At 44.8% G+C, this 17,829-nt stretch overlaps 1 protein-coding gene across 2 annotated transcripts in view; it reads right to left on the reverse strand.

The window, feature by feature from the left end:
- Positions 1-363: 363 nt before the first annotated feature.
- The window catches only part of ITFG1 (integrin alpha FG-GAP repeat containing 1), a 104,299-nt gene continuing 86,833 nt past the window's right edge, over positions 364-17,829 (reverse strand). For both annotated transcript variants that reach the window (XM_044427687.1, XM_044427688.1), the window contains exons 15-18: positions 14,664-14,788; positions 11,297-11,379; positions 4,880-4,997; positions 364-1,466 (exon numbers count right to left, since the gene is read on the reverse strand). In XM_044427687.1, the coding sequence (XP_044283622.1) occupies positions 1,407-1,466; positions 4,880-4,997; positions 11,297-11,379; positions 14,664-14,788 (386 nt within the window). In that variant the 3' untranslated portion in view covers positions 364-1,406. The remainder of the gene's footprint in view (positions 1,467-4,879; positions 4,998-11,296; positions 11,380-14,663; positions 14,789-17,829) is intronic.

The following is a 17,829-nucleotide window of genomic DNA, read 5'->3' on the forward strand; positions in this document are numbered from 1 at the left end:
CATCCCTCCCATACGCACCAATCTGACGCCAGAGGTTTTCCGAGTTGGTTTTACTGGCCATTCCACGACCAACAGCATGTGGTCTGTCTCTTTTTGGGAGTGGAACTTTTTCCCTGGAATTCACTTCCATGCGTGGCTCGAGAAGTACAGACCATGGGGTCTCTTGGAGACGTGTCTTTTGCTTAAATATCCTGTGACTTGTAATATAGCACTGCTGCGTTCCTCTGGGGCAACTTTTCTGATGTATTATTTTATGTTGGTTTTATAGTAGTATTTACCTTGCTGTATTTTATTTTTATGAAAACCACTTAGAGGTCTTAAGACATCAAGTGATATACAAGTAGCTGAAATAAACAAACAGACTTAATAGACACAGTTTATTAGGAATACAGGGTAACAGTTTCAAAGCATAACAAATCATAAATAAAACTAAGAATAAAGGGACTGCATTACATAAAGTGCATTTCAAACAGAATGGGACTTGCTTTGCCCATAGTCATGACAAATACAAAATTTTAATCTGGTACTGCACGACCGCCTCAGGTAAGAGTACATGAAATAATTATTAATAGCATAGTTCAGCCCTTAACCATAAGTCAATTTGGAAAGATCACACAACTCAAAATTTCCCTTGGACATTTCTCTCCCATCCATTTTTCAAGCGCTTACTTAGTCTTCCTGGACAAACGTTTTCATGATTAAGCTTCAGTGTAATTGTATGATAGTTACTGTGAAGGATAAGGAAAAATTACTTGATTTTAGAAAGGTCTAATTTAAAACATTGAATTATGTACATGCATTTCCAAATTTTATACATTAATAGTTATTCAAGTGTTTTCATCTTCCAATTTAAAGTTTTTTCCCCTCACTTGATTGGATGCAAAGATTAATACAAAAATAAGCAATCCAGAGCATTTCAGATGAAACACCCTGGAGTACAGTCAGAATAATAGGAGCTGTCTTGTTTCACCTGACAATTTGCTAGAGACTAAATTATAAAAATGCAATTCACATTTTGGGAATGTATATGTGACAGGACTTACTCAAGTGGCACTAAAAGGATTTTGCTCACTGGAACTCACTTTCAATTTACATATAACTTCTTTTTCATGAAACGTTGTACAGAAGAAAGTGAGCTGATGGAAACAATGGAATGCATGCAGTATGAACCCACCAGTGGAGCAGAATTTACTGCTTTGTTAAATAAAGAGAAAAGTGTAAATATATACAACCAATTACTGGAAGGCCATGTGAGATAGGGTTGATTTTAACACTTTACAAATAAATTAAAACAATACAGCATTTACAAATAGCACAGTGACAATGCCCTCTTCCTGTAGCCCTTTTAGGCTCAAATATATCTTAGACCGAGCGGGTGCTCCTTCACCAAGCGATTCAAAGCATTGTCACATAGCATCAAAATGGAACCGGTGGGCTTCTTGTCTTTTCTCTCTGTCATCTGCTTTCTAGAAAACAGAAATACATATTTTAGCAAAGAAAACAAACAGCTACAAGGGATGCCACATCGCGGTCTGACTACTGCGGTCACCGAATCATGGAATTACTTGCTATTTACCACGTTAGAGGAAGGCTTACTAAAAGCTTCCGCAGTGAGTGCTTGCGCAGGTGCCATTTTAGAGGAACGAGTCTTCTCAGAATAGCTGCTGGACGAACAATGATCCTTTTATTATTAATGGACAAGTGTGTTTGTCCATCAAATGCTTGGCTAGGGAAACAAAGCCTCCTTGTCATCTGCACTCTATCTGCAGGCAGAGGTCTGCGGGGAAGTTCCAAAGCAGTGCTCCCTCCAGCTCTGGTTTAGAAACATTTCAAAGTACGGGAAAAGAACGTCTTCCCCGGGAAGATAAATATTTGTGAGCATGTCCAATCCGACAGGTACATGCTCTCAACAAAGAGCAACAAAAGCTAAAAGCGTGTTTCAGTCTCTGCCTCGGCCCACATGTGTCTTCAGATGCAATCTGCTGCCTTCTGTATTCCTAGAACCATCTGTCTGGCACAAAAATTCCTCTAAACATTGCTTTCTAGGTTTAATAAACAAAGAACAAACATAACGATAGCCAAGCAGAAATCTGATATGGGAAGGGACATGCCATGTCTCATGGTATTTTATGAGCAGTATGGCCTCACTTACCTTCCTGTTATCTGACCAGCTGTTCTCGCCCTCTAAGGGCACGCTGGGGCTTCTGGATGAATTAACGAGGCCCTTCTGGATTTTACTGCTAGGCTCTTATCTTTCAGAGAAAACAGCGCTGCTTTATGGTGCTATTGCACTCGGGCTTCTTGGCAGTAGCATCACGGAAGGCTTTGACACCTCTCAGTCTGAGAGATGCCGTCTCCCCACCTGCTATGCCAGCAAATTCACGCAGCATCACATGCCGCGTCTTCCGAACCCTAACTTTGCTCTAGTGGTTCCCAGCCAGTTGCGTTCTTTCTCTTGCGTGCATTGTGAAGGGGTGGCCAGCGAGACCTTTCCATTTAAGACTGAAATCTAAAAGCCAGATGGTTCTGGGGAAGGTTTAAATGGCTTTCTTTCTCTGTTGCACCTTAATTCTCACATGCAGGATTAAAAGATGTTATTTAAACTGTTCTTAATTTGAACTACCTTTGGGCAAAAATATCAGTTTGAAAGTGATTTCAAGTATTTTAAGTAGTGTTGAGGCATCCCAGATGCCATCTTCCTCAAAAATCTCAATTTCCACCTATATTTTCATAGGGTTTTTTTTTTTTTTTTTTTTTTTTTTTGCATCTATCCATGGTTCTTCAAAAAATGTCCTGCACCGAGCAGGGAATCACATTCAATGGCGATCTGCTCTTCTATGATCGAATGTACTTTTCTGTTCATTAACATGTCCTCCCAATTTCAGGGAACGGCCATAATTTAGTTAGGGGTCACGATTCATTTCAGAGTTTAGGAGTGAGAGATTTCCCCAGCCGCAAAACCACCGCTGGGCTCATCTGCTCCCGCGCGCCAAGTCAGATGCCATTGTGAGTATTTAATTGTTTGGTTTGCGCCTCCAGCCTTCAGTACTTGTTACTATTTCGCCTGATTTTGTGACATCAGCCTTACTAATTTTCAAGTGTGCAAAACCTTTCGAAATGTTTAACATGAGCTTCTTTTTTCAGGAAAACAGCAAGTCTAAAATGCCATAATTTTTGAGTCATAATTATGGCTTGGCTAGGTAGTGGGGCTTATTGGCTACCTTGCTGTCTGTTAGCTGTGAATGGAGAAACTGGGACACACTTTTCTTTGGTGGCATGAAAAGAAGCTTTTCAAAGGGCTTCTGCAGATCAATGCATTTCTATAGAGTAGAACAGTCAGTTTTGCTCATGCTAAAATACTGCACTTTGGAAGCTTGTCAATAAAAAACTTCAGCAAGGATACAATTCAAGGGGATGAAATCCCTTTGTATTGTAGCCCAATGGAAAAAGGGACGGGGTGGAGGGGGCAGTTAATTTTCATACACTGACAAAGCCACATTGTTCTGGGAACGTTTCAGCTAAACTGTAGGCAGAGCGAGGTATCCAGGTCTGTGGTCGTGCAGGCGCTTCCCATTAACAACGCTTTAAGGCACAGTTACTTTTGTCCCCTCCACCCCAAAACAGAAGGTGGCAGAAGCGCCTGCACCGCTGCACGATGCAGAAGGTGGATACATAGTCCTCCGCTTAGCGCAAATAAAAATTTAGTCCACTGGGGAGAAAGGTTCTAATGCTGCCATATTCTGCTAGTTTTCCATTTGCTGGGTGCAAAAAAATACCGAGCAGCATTAAAACTGTGATCCGCTTGATCTTACGGGACACTGTCCCATAGACACTGTCCATTGCTAATGGAAGAAAAGAGGAGGCAGACACCAACAGATGAGCTAATATAAGCCAGAGCTTTTCTGAGAGAACATGACATTGGCTGATACTGGCATGGGAAGGTTGTTTTAACTCCTCCCATATGAGCTGGCATGGATAGCCAGTTGAAATTCCTCTTTGGCACCGGAAAGGTAAAGTTTAGGCAGGGAGGAGTGGTAACCCATTCCCAGCATGGAAAGAAATGAAAGTCAAGTTTCTGCCCTGTTTTATCTTCTTACAGCTGTGCTAAAAAGCAGCGTATCTTTACAATTTTCAGTGGCGGTCCCACTACAGCAGGCCTGTGAGTGACCTGTTATCCCTGTCTCATGAGACACCTGTCAAGGATGGGGTGAAATGCTATCAATCAATCAATCAATCAATCAGTCAGTCTTAGCCAAGATGCACGTCTTGGGCACTGCCCTATTCTTATAATAGCCCTGGAGAGAGAACAGAGCAAAGGAAAACTGGTGTATTTCCACAGGCACATGCATAAATGATACAGAAATGAGACAACTCCCTTTCGGGTAATTCCCACAGAAGTAGATGATGCAAAGCAAGATTCTCTCTTGAGAAGAATGAAAAATGCATGATCCATTGACACAATTGCATGCTCTTCTTCTCCAGGCTGAAACTTGAGGCCACAAAACCTATGTCTAGACCTGCTGGTAGCGGCAGGTCAAGGGCGTATCAAACCCAGCACTGTCCAGATTGACAGGCAGTGGCTTCCCCAGGTTTCTGGCCCCGCTCTTTCTCGGTCCTGCTGGCCAGCATTTTTCCGAGTGAAGATTTGGGAGCCTCTGCCCACTCTGCCAGGAAGTTGGGATTCCAAGCATTACACACCAATATTTCCCCAGTGGCTTAGTGAGAAAAGGACTCGAAGCCATCCTGGTTAAAATGGTAACTTTTCCCAAAGTTGAAAAGGTAATGAAAAAGAAAGGAACAATGCAGAGTTTATTTCAGAATGTTCTATTGTCTGAATGTGTGGTAAGAAAGACAAACATTTCCAGCTAATCAAGCGTACCTTTTCTTGCCAATGCAAAATGCCAATTATTGCCAGGATGAAGACGCAGACCCCAATTAGAGCGATTGCGGTTAGCAACACGATGTTACTTGGAGTCAGGTACAGCTTGGCACTCCAGCTGTGAAGAAAGAGGGGGATTCAAGAAAACATCAGCACTCTTGCCCACAGAGCTGACAACAAGAGAAAGAGATTTAGAGAGGGAGGGAGGGAAGGAGCCCCCCCCCCCCGTGTGTGTGCGTGCGTGCGTGAAAACGGAATGTAAAAAGATGCATGACTATTGCCATTTTTGATACGGGAGTTAACCGTGTCATCTCTCTGCTTCCCGACTGTCATCTGTCATGTCAGAGTAACATTTCGACTCGCGTTTTCATGTGTTGACTCACTGCTAGGCTGATGTTCACTTTTGGAAGCAGAGACAATAAATGGAGAAAATGAAAAGATCTGGGTGATAGCAGGTAGCAGGGAGAGAAGATCACTCTTAGTTTGTAGGTAGGAAAGAAGGAACTGTCCCTGATGTGAATCCATACAGGGAGAGGCTGAGAGGCGTATTTTTCTAGCTTTTATTTAACTGGATTCTTTATGTGCAGAAATTTATACTGTAGTAAAAGCTCTTTCAGAAGCCTCAACAGAGAATATGGGGTATACCTACCAAAAGAAAGAAAGGCAACTTTATTCTTATCAATGCCACTTTTCAGGCTTCATTGCTATGCTTCAAATTCCCATGGCGGCAGGTGCATCACGGTATGTGAAATTTGGATTGTGAGTATCTTTTTATCTCAGGTATGGCTGAACTAGTGAATGGACTCCGGAATCCAGAAATCTTACTATAGGGAAATTGTTTTACCCATGAATTCTTTATCTGTGTGGGAATCAAAAATATAAAAGGACTGGAAGTGCCATGGCAGTGTATCTTTAACTGCTTGGCAAATTGCTCGATTGATTATTGGAAGTTCATAAATAGCAAGTCGATGTACAGCTTCAAGACAGCATCGAGCTCATCGTGTGTCATCTTGCTCTTTTCTCCGAGCGCAGGCTGTTTGATATTGATTTAACTTAATGTGTTTCAGCAAAAGGAAGTCTAGCTGTTCCATTCATGGAAAGTGGAATCCAGAGTGTAGTATCGTGATGAGCACTCAAAAAATCCTTTTGGATATTGTTTTGCCATCCCTGAACCCAGGAACAAGCCATGTCACTTGGGTTCAGACCCTATGGGAAGCCTGCAAGTCTGACCAGCACAGAGAGGAAGGGAAATCCAGTTCCACTGCTTCTCAACCTGCTGCCTCTGTGTGCAAACTCGCTCACTGTTTAATTAACTGCACCAAGTCTGAAAATGACTAGAACTGGCATGTTTTCATTTCCCCAAGTCGCTTGGCATTTCTTTGCTAGATAATTTTAAAGAGAGTTTATTCTTTATGACAGGATTTCCTATCTTCCAAGTGGCACCGAGGCTATTCAAGAACTAAGAGGCAAAGCTGAATCCGGTATCCAGGGAATATCCGGTATCCTGCTGAAGGAGGAGACAGCAGTGCAGCACAGGTTTTGAACGAATGCCTTTAGGAAAGTAGGAACCCGTTCTATAGCGTTTCCAAGTCATTTGAGTCCTGTTACTACTCCAGAGTAAGCAGGTGGCAGACTGACTTCCAGCACTCCCCACTGTGTAACGACTTTCAATTTCCATGTGATCATACAGAAACACTCCTTCAACTTTTTCAAGCACAGCAGGTTGATTTCAAAGATTAATAAAATAATGGTCTCTCTAAGAAACAACAAGTGTGCTTTTGTTTTGGGATTATAATAAAGATCTATTGACCACTGAGGTCAGCTCCTCTGGTCAATACATCTTGAAACAGGCTAAAAACTGAAATCAATACGAGCTTTATATGATGCATAAATTTGGGACAGCCTTCCTTCAGAAGGCATCATTAATGGCTAAACATTTATTTGTAGGAAGAAGTGGCATTACTCCAAAACCTCTTAAAATATCAGTACCAGCATATACTTGTAGCTAATTAAAAAGAGCCATTTCACAGTTCACTGGATTGCTTTGACTAAATGAGATGTTGTAACCTTCTCTCTCATGATTCTCATATAGTAGCTTACAGATTATGGAGTTAACTGAATGCTTTTAGATATTTTCACATGGGGGTCAGCAGTAGGAAAGGTATAACATATTTAGTGGACATCTTGTGCAGACGGTATCTTTTATCCAACAACTGTCATTATCTACAGTATTTCTAAAACTGATTTGCTATTCTTCTACCTGTATGACATGGAAAGATGGAGACTGGGTGGAGAATGAACTCTTAAATTTGTCCCAGTCTTTCCATCACCTTCCTTGCCCTTTGCATGCACCGGGAATTCAGCCTCGATCTGACCTCTGGACCACATCAAATCACAGTTTAGTGGCCTTAGTCCTGTGACTCTATGGGTATATTCCTAGCCCTCATGGGTTGTGAAATAATGGCTATTTATTAAATACTGTATTTTGCACAATTATACATTTTGGATGGTTTTTTTTTTTTTTTTTGGTATTATGTTCTTATCCTTCAACTCTTCAGAAAGCTGGTGACTGTGAAGCCACAAACATACATGGAGTGAGGCTTGGGGTTATATTTTAAAGGTAAGACTTTGCCTGTTTTTAAAGTCTTTGTACAGCCAAGCAACACTTCTGATATGGGAAGAACAGGGATGGCACGCAGGCGTGGCTGAAACAGATAATGTTAACTTTGAAGTTGAACTCTCATTGCCTTCCTTCTTGCATCATCCTTTGCATCCTTGGAAAAATTTTCTGCGAAGCTCAGAGGATTTAAGGTGCGCCACAAGCCATCTACAGAGGTTCCACTTCCTCCTGATCTCGAAAATTCTTCACACGCATTTCCGGGAGAGCAATTTCCCCTTGGTTCCAGAACTGCAGTGTCTAGGATTGCTGCTTGGATGGAAGGAGCAGTCCAGTGTCCAAGTGCCAGACACAGTAAGCCTTGCTTTGAGGCCTAGGATTTAGTCCTTGGTTTGTGGCTGCTTAGGTTTTATTTTTAGTCTTACAATTTGTGACAATCAATGAGCTCAACTGTCTTTGTGCATCTCACATGGTGTGTATTTACTGTACAGGGAAGTATATACTTGCACTGTACAGGTGTGTGTTAAGAGAAGTGGATCTGCATTGCCTCGTGCAAAAGCCAAGCTGCTCCTGCAGCTGCGCCTTTCTAGGAAGCCTTCAAGGTTGACGCTCTTGTGTTGTAGAACCAGGTTTGTGCCAAAATGGGATCAACTCTTTCTAATTTGTAGGGAAACATGATCAAAGCCCTGGCTCATAAGCTGTAAAGCTTGCCTGAACATCAGTGACACAGTGGCACTATTGACATGTAAATTGCTCCTTCACTTCACATTTGTAAGTGCCATCCTGATGCAGAGGGAAGTACAAAGCTCCATGAGAAGCAGCAGCTTCATCCTGCTTCCCTGCAAGTGCAATGACAGGTCATTTCCCTCAATAATCTGTCCAGTAATTAGACTCTGCTCCACGAGCTGACTTCCTTCCATCTGACCATGCATTTTTGGTGCAAGGAATCACTTCTGCCAAGGGAACTGTAGATCAATATTTACTAGTGGATTCCAGGTCAAATGCTTCGTGCGAAAGATAAGCAAATAATCAGCCCAGGTTTTGTTTTTCTTGTTTGGTTAACTTTTTATGTGAAAGCAGAATTGGAAATATTGCTTTTTTGTGGGGAGGGGGGAGGATGAGAGAGAGAGACAGACAGACAGGACCCTTTCTGCACGCCAGGGTGAACTGCAGTGGCCTGCTTCAGGAGCCGGATGCAATGTGCAAGCCAGGGACAGCTTTTTCGTCGTGGGCTGTTTTCCACAGGCAAGGCACCCTGATGGCCCATGCTTGCTGCGTTAGTCGGGGGGCTTGTTGTGAAGTCTGAACCTGGCAGTGTGACTTCATCATGGCTTGCTGGCGACTTAAAGAGCTGCCTGGAAAGAGAGGAGAAAAACCGCGCTGCTCCTCTCATCAGTGCCAGCGCCATCCTCCCGCCTCCCTGTTACACCCCGGCAGCATCTGCAGGGCCACGTGTATCTTAGCTTCCGCTCCAAAAGGGGAGGAGGCTTCGGATTGTTTCTCTTTCTTCTGGGCTTCTGGGCTGAGGAATCCATGCTTGTGTGTCCGCATATGCCACCTTCGTAAGGGACAAAACCAGGCTAACAATCTAGCGATTCCTTCGTTTCTCTTTTCACAGAGGAAGAGAAGCTCGACGCAGACGTTTCACATTTCCTCCCCGCCCCAGCACTTGTAAGTAAGTGTCACATGAGTTACAGGCTCATAAAGTGTTTTGCTTGCCCACCTGGCTTGCCTGTGTCCAGTTAAAGGAAATTGGATATTTGGTGCCTCTGGAGGCAACGCTTACATGCCACTGGTGACCAGGGAATGGCTGTTTACAACCTGTTTTACCTCTTCAGGCTATGATGGATTGTTCATGGCCAAATAAAAATGGTTGTTAACCTCACAGTGGTGCTTCAGTATCAACCCAGTTACATACCATGTGCTGCATGCAGTCCATTTGAAAGGTAAGTTGCATAGTGTTAGGAATTTTATTGTTTTTACTTTTATGACTGTAGCTCTGGGACTGTTTCTCTGCTGTTGTACGTCACTTGGAAACACCGGAAATCTGGAACACCATGTAAGTGGAACGGGAACGGACAGGAGAAAAAACTGCCCAGAGTGGATTTTAACGTGGAAATTCTGCTTTAAGCAAGCTTCTCGCTCCTGGTTAAAGGAGAAGTTAGAGATCCATGGCAACACATACCGTGTGTCAGAAATCTGAATAGAATATTTTCACACTTCACTGGGGACATGCACATGTCTCCTGAAACCGATGGCTCCACAATTATGGTTGTTACTTGATGGGAAAAACAACAATTCCAGAAATGGTTTTACTGAGGAACCTTTTATGGAATTCTGTACCTATCGTCAGATTTCAAGCATTCTTGAAACATTCAAAAGGCAGTTTATCCACAGGAAACTTCCGCTGCTGTCCCAAAGGTCTTGCATCGCTTTACCGACATTGGCAGCCAGAGAGCTGGTTATTTTAATTCAGCGTACAACTTGCACCTCTGCAGCTCCGACGCACATACTGCATAGATCCCTCCTGCCTACTCTCCCCCAGTTCTTTTTAAAATCCGCCCAGACGTTTCCTTCATGCCTTTTGTTTCACTCCCATTCCAGCTAGGGTGGTCACATGTTGGCATTTACAGAGTGCTTGGCATAGTTGTTGGAGGGCAGTCCTCTGTTTAAGGCATCCTTTGATTGAAGCCCAGGCCGGATTAAAGATAAAGAGCCCCAGGGCTACCAGAGAAACCCTGAAGATAAAGAATCCAGCAGGGCCTGGGAGATGCTGCTCATCAGCAGCACTAAAACAGCAGATGGAGCAGCCAGGTAGGTCACTGGGCGGGAGGAACTGTTACTGGTCAAATTGGAGCAACTGTTACTACACTGCATCCGTTCATATGATGAGAATGCCAGTGCAATTTTTACAGAAACCAACACCCAATTTTCAGAAAGCAACATCCAGTTTTGTCCTTTCTCCTTCACCCTCCTTTTTGGTGGTGCATAAAGGATCACTCTAATTCCGGCCCTAATCTAACCCTCCCAGCATGCCTTAGCTTGCTACAGTCGGAGGCTATGAGTTTCCCAAAGCCCCACTTCTTTTGCTCTGCAACGTCTAATTTCTGGGCTGTTCAGACAGGACAGCGGATCCCTTCTGACCAGCTTAGACAACCACTGCCCACGGCTTCAGCACCACAATACTGGACAATATAAATTGTGCTCTATAAAATTCACACATGATGCAAAAAAGTCACCATGGGCAATGTTCCCCCGTGGGGTCTCTTTTTCCAGTTCTGGCTGCCATTTTGAATATTTGAGCTGTGCGTGTATGTGTACTGTAGCTCAACATGACCTGCAGGTTGATGTGAGGACGAGTTGGTGGGCTGGGTGACAAGCCAGCCAGAATCCAGGGGCTCTTTCAGGTTTATGGGTACGTTGTTGAACAGCCCAAGATCCCACCCTTGCTGGGTTCACACAACGAATATTCAAAACAGTTGCTATGGGGAAACCAGGCCATAACCTCTCTGTATGTATAAAGTAATACTCTAACTAGGAGGCTCACGTCAACATGCAAAAGAGAGAGAGAGCTACAACTTGGTATCTCTTTGCAGAGCAACGCAGACTGGTTTCTTGGAAAGTGATTGCACAGAAGAAGAAAAAATATTTTGATCTCTACTCATGCATGTATGGATTTTTGTAAAAGGAAAAAAAAAAAATAGTCTGGCACCATTTGCCCTTAGCTGAACTATTCTTCAAATAAACAGCTATTATGATCTATCCAGCAGGATTTAATTTGTGTCAGTATATTGCTTTACCTTCGAGGGAGGTTGGGAGGATACGGAATTACTATAAGCTGGGAGTTCGGGATGATGGCTGTCCATTCCTGTGTTCTTGGAGACTGAAAGAGCAATGGAAACGAAAGCACATAGTGAATGTCTTCTAGGATAATCCTAGTAAAGCAACATCTCAAAGTTGGCTGGTATTATGTTTCCATATATTGAAAGACTGCTTCTGCTCCCTGCTTGTCCCCCCAAAATTCCAAATTTTGCAGACTGGGTAAGAGTGATGCCATCGTTACAGGTGGCACTTGTAGGAAAAGGGTCCACCAGCATTCCATTGGGCTTGTTCACCAGATGCTTTTAGTCAGAAAATTAGGACTGAAAATTACAGTTTTTGAGCTGTGAAAGCCACATCTATCTATCTATCTATCTATCTATCTATCTATCTATCTATCTATCTATCTATTTAAACCATTTATAAACATAAACAGTTATATAATTAGAGTTAAAAAACTGGAAACATCTCGGCATGCACATAAAAACCCAATAAATACAATTCATAAATTAACAATTAAAATAAATTTTAAATAAAAAGGCCTTGGCCTGGCGCCGAAAAGCAAATAATGATGGCGCCAGGCGGACCTCTCTGGGGAGCACATTCCATAGGTGGGGCGCCACCGCAGGGAAAGCCCTCCTCTGGGTACTCACCCTCCTAATATTCACAGAGGGTTCCCGGAGAAGGGCATCTGTTGCTGATCTCAAGGGGTGGGAGGGCATATATGGACGCAAGCGTTCCTTCAGGTAGCCAGAACCCAAGCCGTTTAGGGCTTTATAGATCATCACCAACACCTTGAATTGGGCCTGGACTTCAATGGGAAGCCAGTGAAGCTGACGGAGGACTGGAGTCATGTGAACATAACGCCCAGTCCCCGTCAGCAGCCTGGCAGCTCTATTTTGAACCAATTGAAGTATCCGGACCGTCTTCAAGGGTAGCCCCACGTAGAGCGCGTTACAGAAGTCAAGATGGGAAGTCACCAACGCGTGTGTCACTGTCGCCAGGCAGTCATTCTCCAGGAAGGGACGCAGCTGATGGAACAGCTGAAGCTGAAGGAAAGTGCTCCTCGCCACCGCCGTCACCTGATCTTCTAAAGACAGCTCAAGGTCGAGGAGCACTCCTAAGCTGCGAACCCTGTCCCTGAGAGGGAGTGCAACCCCGTTTAGGACAAGGCCCAAGTCCCCCATCCCGAAGCCTGAACCACCCACCAACAGAACCTCCGTCTTGTCTGGATTGAACTTCAGTTTATTGGCCCTCATCCAGCCCATTACCTCGACGAGGCACTGGTTCAGTACAGCCACTGCCTCACCTGGATTGGTTGAAAATGAGAGGTAGAGCTGGGTATCATCAGCGTACTGATGATTCTGCAGCCCACACCTCCGGATGACCTCTCCCAGGGGTTTCATGTAGATGTTGAATAGCAAGGGGGAAAAAATGTACCCCTGTGGAACTCCATGGCATAACTGCCATGACGCAGAGCCATAGTCTCCCAGCACCACCTTCTGGAATCGGCCATTGAGATAGGAGCAGAACCACCGCAGAGCAGTGCCCCCAACTCCCAGTCCCGCTAGCCTATCCAGAAGGATACCATGGTCGATGGTATCGAAAGCCGCTGAGAGGTCCAGGAGAACCAACAGGGACGCACTCCCCCTGTCTCTCTCCCTGCACAGGTCATCATACAGGGTGACCAAGGCAGATTCAGTGCCATACCCGGGTCTGAAGCCGGACTGAAATGGATCCAGATAATCAGTTTCATCCAAGAGTGCTTGGAGTTGTTCTGCCACCACCCGCTCTAACACCTTGCCCAAGAACGGGATGTTGGCCACTGGTCTATAATTGGCGGCCACCTCTGGATCCAGTGACGCTTTCTTCAGGACCGGTTGGACTACCACCTCCTTTAAATGGGCAGGTACCCGACCCTCCCTCAGAGAAGCGCTAACCACTTCCAAGATCCAGGTCCCAATCCCGTGCTTGGTGTTGTTAATTAACCAAGATGGGCAAGGGTCCAATAGGCAAGTGGTGGGATGTACTTGTCCAAGCACCTTGTCCACATCATCAGGCCGCAATAACTGAAATTCATCCATCAATTGTGGACCAGACGGCAACATTGGCACCTCCCCCGAAGGTTCTGAGTCACTAGTGGAGTCCAGCTCGTGACGAATCTGAGCGATGCAAAGTTGTCACAGTGGGCTGTAGAGGGTGGCACGGGATCTTCTTTTGGGCCTGGATGAACCAGCCCCTGTACCACCCGAAAGAGCTCCGCCGGATGGCATTGTGAGGAGGCAATGGAAGCGGAGAAGAATTTCTTCTTCGCCACCCTCACCGCCACAGCATAGGCCCGATAATGGGCTCTTAAGTGTGTTCGGTCAGATTCATCCCGTGATTTCCTCCACCTACGCTCTAGACGTCTCCCAACCCGCTTCATCGCCCGTAGCTCGGGTGTATACCAGGGGGATGAATGGGCACTGCCAGGCGGGAGAGGACTCCTAGGAGCGATTGTGTCAATAGCCCTGGTCATTTCCCCATTCCACAGTTCGACCAAGGCATTGACAGGAGCACCAGCCTTATCAACCGGAAATTCCCCCAGGGCCTTCAGGAATCCATCCGGATCCATCTGTCTCCGGGGGCGGACCAACACAATCGGGTCCGCACCCTTGCAGAGGGAAAGGCAGCTCTCGAGTTCAAACCTCACGAGGAAGTGATCTGACCATGACAGGGGTGTCAGACACAAGTTCCTCACCCTCAGATCCCCCTCTTCCTGTCCCGTCGAGAAAACCAGGTCCAGAGTGTGTCCAGGTTCATGGGTCGGGCCAGTGACATGCTGAGACAGCCCCATGGCCGTCATGGAGGCCATGAAGTCCTGAGCTGCCCCGGTCGGAACAGTCTCGGCGTGGAGACTGAAGTCGCCCAGGACCAACATCCTGGGAGTCTTCAACACCAAATCCGAGATGATCTCCGTCAGCTCAGGCAGGGAGTCAGTTGGGCAGAAGGGTGCACGGTACACCAACAGAATCCCCAGTCTGTCTGGGTCGCCCAACACCAAGTAGAGGCACTCTAGACCCGGCCTCGAAAGAACAGGAAGCCCCATGAGGGAAACAGAGGCTTGGTAAACCAAAGTGACCCCCCTCCCTTCCCCTCCAGGCGTGGTCAGTGCTGGACCAGGTACCCAGGCAGGCGCAGCTGAGACGGAGACATCCCCCCTCCCACCCAGGTCTCTGTAATGCAAGCCAGGTCGGCCCCCTCATCCACAAAATGACCCTCCCGTATCACTGAGTTGAATCCAGTGTGATTCTGACTGGAGTAAGAACCCTAGTGATGCTAAATATGGAAACTGTGGTTTACACATACCTTTTCATCCAGTGGTCGAGGAATGCCAACAAACAAGTGATCCAGGAAATTGGCACTGCGTCCCAATCCCAACACATTATATGGCAGCTGGAGGGCAAAGTGTGCAGATTGGCTCAACTGTCCCGCTAGAATACGATGCAAAAGATGCCATAATTAATACATTGCCTGTGGCCTTTGGAATAATGCATTTTCGCTACATGACCATCCAATTAGGTGATCCCCAGCTGTCTGTCTGTTTATTATTTATTTATTAAATGCTTTTGTATGCCGTCCTATTATACAAGATCTCAGGACGGCTCAGGATGGTTTGGACCCTAAATTTATGAACATATTTTAAGATTGTGCATTTAGATAGGGCTTTTGCAGTGTACAGAACACTTCAAATCCAGGGCTAGAGTCCTTAGAACAACTCTGGAAAATAAACCCAGTCATAAAAACAAACCAACCCTGCGAAGAAGGTCAAGACTGCTTTCCATGTTGTCGATGGAGTGAAGGGACAGATGTTTCCTCTCTTGCTTAAGGTCACTTAGTAAGTCCATCAGTGGAGCTTGATTCAACCAGGGACTTCCTGGTCCCCAGCTAAACTGCTACTTTTAAGTAGGGAGAAAAAGAGCTCTGAAATTCTTTTGTAGCAGCCATGGAATGGAATCTGCCTATAGGCCATTTCAAGGATCTGTGAGAATTAGGAACTGAAATTGGCTAAAAACGAAACACCGAAAGCACACTGGTGTTGCATAAGCCACGCCTAATTGTAATTCTTATGTGGCATGTTTTCTTTTTCATCTGTGTTCTCCAAGGAGTGCTCAAGCATCTCAAGTTAAACAATAAGATAGGAGAGGTGTAAAAATTACACTGCAATTAATGGAAAATAGTGTGATGGAGGGGAGCTTGTAGGCAGAATGGTGTTTCTGTAGCTAGCCATGACACATCACACTTTCCTTTACTCCGTAGCACCCCTTTCCTAAGTCAAAACCATCTTTGTATTCCCCTGAGGTGAGACACACTTTTAGAGAGAGAGATGGAAGGAACACACATCAGGGCAAAGGGGAACTGTTAAAACTTTTCACACATTTAATGCACGGTTGACTTTCTGATCTTCTGAAACTTAAAAAGCTACTGAAAACTTCCAATTTATTTTTAGGATAACCACAACTCTTTTTCACTTCGTCTTAGATTGTAAGAGAAAATCCACAGTTCTCTTCGGCCTGCAAAGAACCCTTCAGGGTGCGTTCTTGGGTTCTTTGAACCAGGTCAATGGAAGCAAGTGTCAGGATTTGCACAACCGAACCTCTGTAGACAGTCCTTGACAGTATAATCTCCTCATCCGAGGTAATGGGCTTTCCACACAGAGCTGCTTTACACACGATGGCACCTACTGCATTTTCCAAACAATGATTCCAAAGAGTTCTGCTGAGAGACTGAACACTCCACAATTCCCACAGCTGACTGGTTAGGGGCCGCCAAGACGTGAATTGGCCGAAGTGCAAGAAGCAGGCTTGCCTGCCACTGCCTTGCGGCCATTTAAAGTTACACCAAAAACGCTGTAATCTATAAATGCTTCTATTTGCAGAAATATGTGAACATATTTCTAGCAGTCAAGTCACGGCTCCTGGGTCGGCTCTTTTTCATTGCTACTGTGCTGGATCGGAGAATTAGGCCTGAGTGGTGGGACTGAGGATTTATGCCAGCAGGCAAAAGGTTGGATGCAAGGAAGACTGCTCTCTTTCATTCATATCCTGAGCTTCCATTTTTGCATTCTGGTTTGGGCCTGTGCCCAGTTTTATTCCGCTTAGCTATTTGTGCCAGGTGGAAATTGCAATTATATTCAGTTCAGTGAAAATGAAAAGTTAATAAACAAAAGAGCAATGCAGTGGCTAACAGGAGCAGAATGATGAAGTATCTGAAAATGGAACCTACGCTTACTTCTGTGGCCAAAAAACCTTATGCTGTATAACTTTTATTTAAAAAAAAAGATTGCCAAGGAAAACTGGATAGTATAAAGTGCCACTGTGAACTGGTCTCACTTAATGAACTTAGGAACAATTAACCTCACTCTGAGCACAGGATTAGCACAAATCATGTCAGCTTTCAGAGAACCGTAGGAGGATTTCCTATGTAAAGTCATTCTATATGGACATTCATCCCTGTATCGCCTATTCTGATTGTGAATGTCTCTCTGGGGTCAGGGGCAGGAGCCAGAGAACAAACCTGGGAACATCTACATACAGGTAGCAGGTGTTTCTGCTATGAGGCCTTTAAGAAGGCCTAGCTAACCCCCATGTCTCCACCTTCACGTGTGACAGAGCTCACGCTAAACCAACAGTGTCTTCAATAAGGCAAAATAAATGCCAATATTACAAAACATTAAATGGTTAAGGAATTAAGAGGGACAGCAACCCCCTAATTCCTTGAAGCAGCTACACAATGTTTCACTAAGAAAAATGTGTGTGTGTGTGTGTGTGTGTGTGTGTGTGTGTGTGTTGTGGGGGTCAGCAATTATAGGAATTTCAATCAAGAATGCTCAGTGCGCAGGCCAATAACAAGCAATGCTGGAAATGCCCGAAATCATGCGAGACTAGAAGTTTTTAGAATTTTGGATGTAGACAAAGGCATTCCACAAAGTCATTGAGTCATGAATACGATATTCTAATATTGAGCGTAATTAAGCAGATCCAGTGGCACAGCGAGATCAATAATATTGACTAGAGCAGAAGGAGACAGAAATTGGGACACAAATGTGGGTTTTCAAGATACTGGCACATTTTTAACTGTGATGTTGCCTTTCCATATTGCCACAGTATACTGCAAAGCACTGGGAACCGGCAAAACAAAAGATACACCATACTGTCCAAGTAAATCTTGGATGCGACCTCTCTCTTAGGGAGACCTCCCCTGTCTTCCTAAATCTTTGCTTATGGCGGATAGCACAGCTTCTGCAGGACTCTGAATTCCCTAACACAGCACCCAGACCGTAAAGGCAGCAAGTAATCTAAGTTAAAATAAAAGCTACGACAGAGTGGAGTTGTCACTAATGCTCTAAGGTCCACGTTAAGAAAGAACTAGCTAGATGGGCAAGAAAACAGAGCAGAATTGAAGACAATGTTAGCCTCGGAGGATAGAATGGTGCAGGGAACTCAGCAGAGCGGCGGGGTGTGTGTGTCAGGAT

Source organism: Varanus komodoensis, unplaced genomic scaffold (genome assembly GCF_004798865.1).
Source record: "Varanus komodoensis strain SLA01 unplaced genomic scaffold, ASM479886v1 scaffold19, whole genome shotgun sequence".
Classification (NCBI taxonomy): Eukaryota; Metazoa; Chordata; class Lepidosauria; order Squamata; family Varanidae; genus Varanus; species Varanus komodoensis.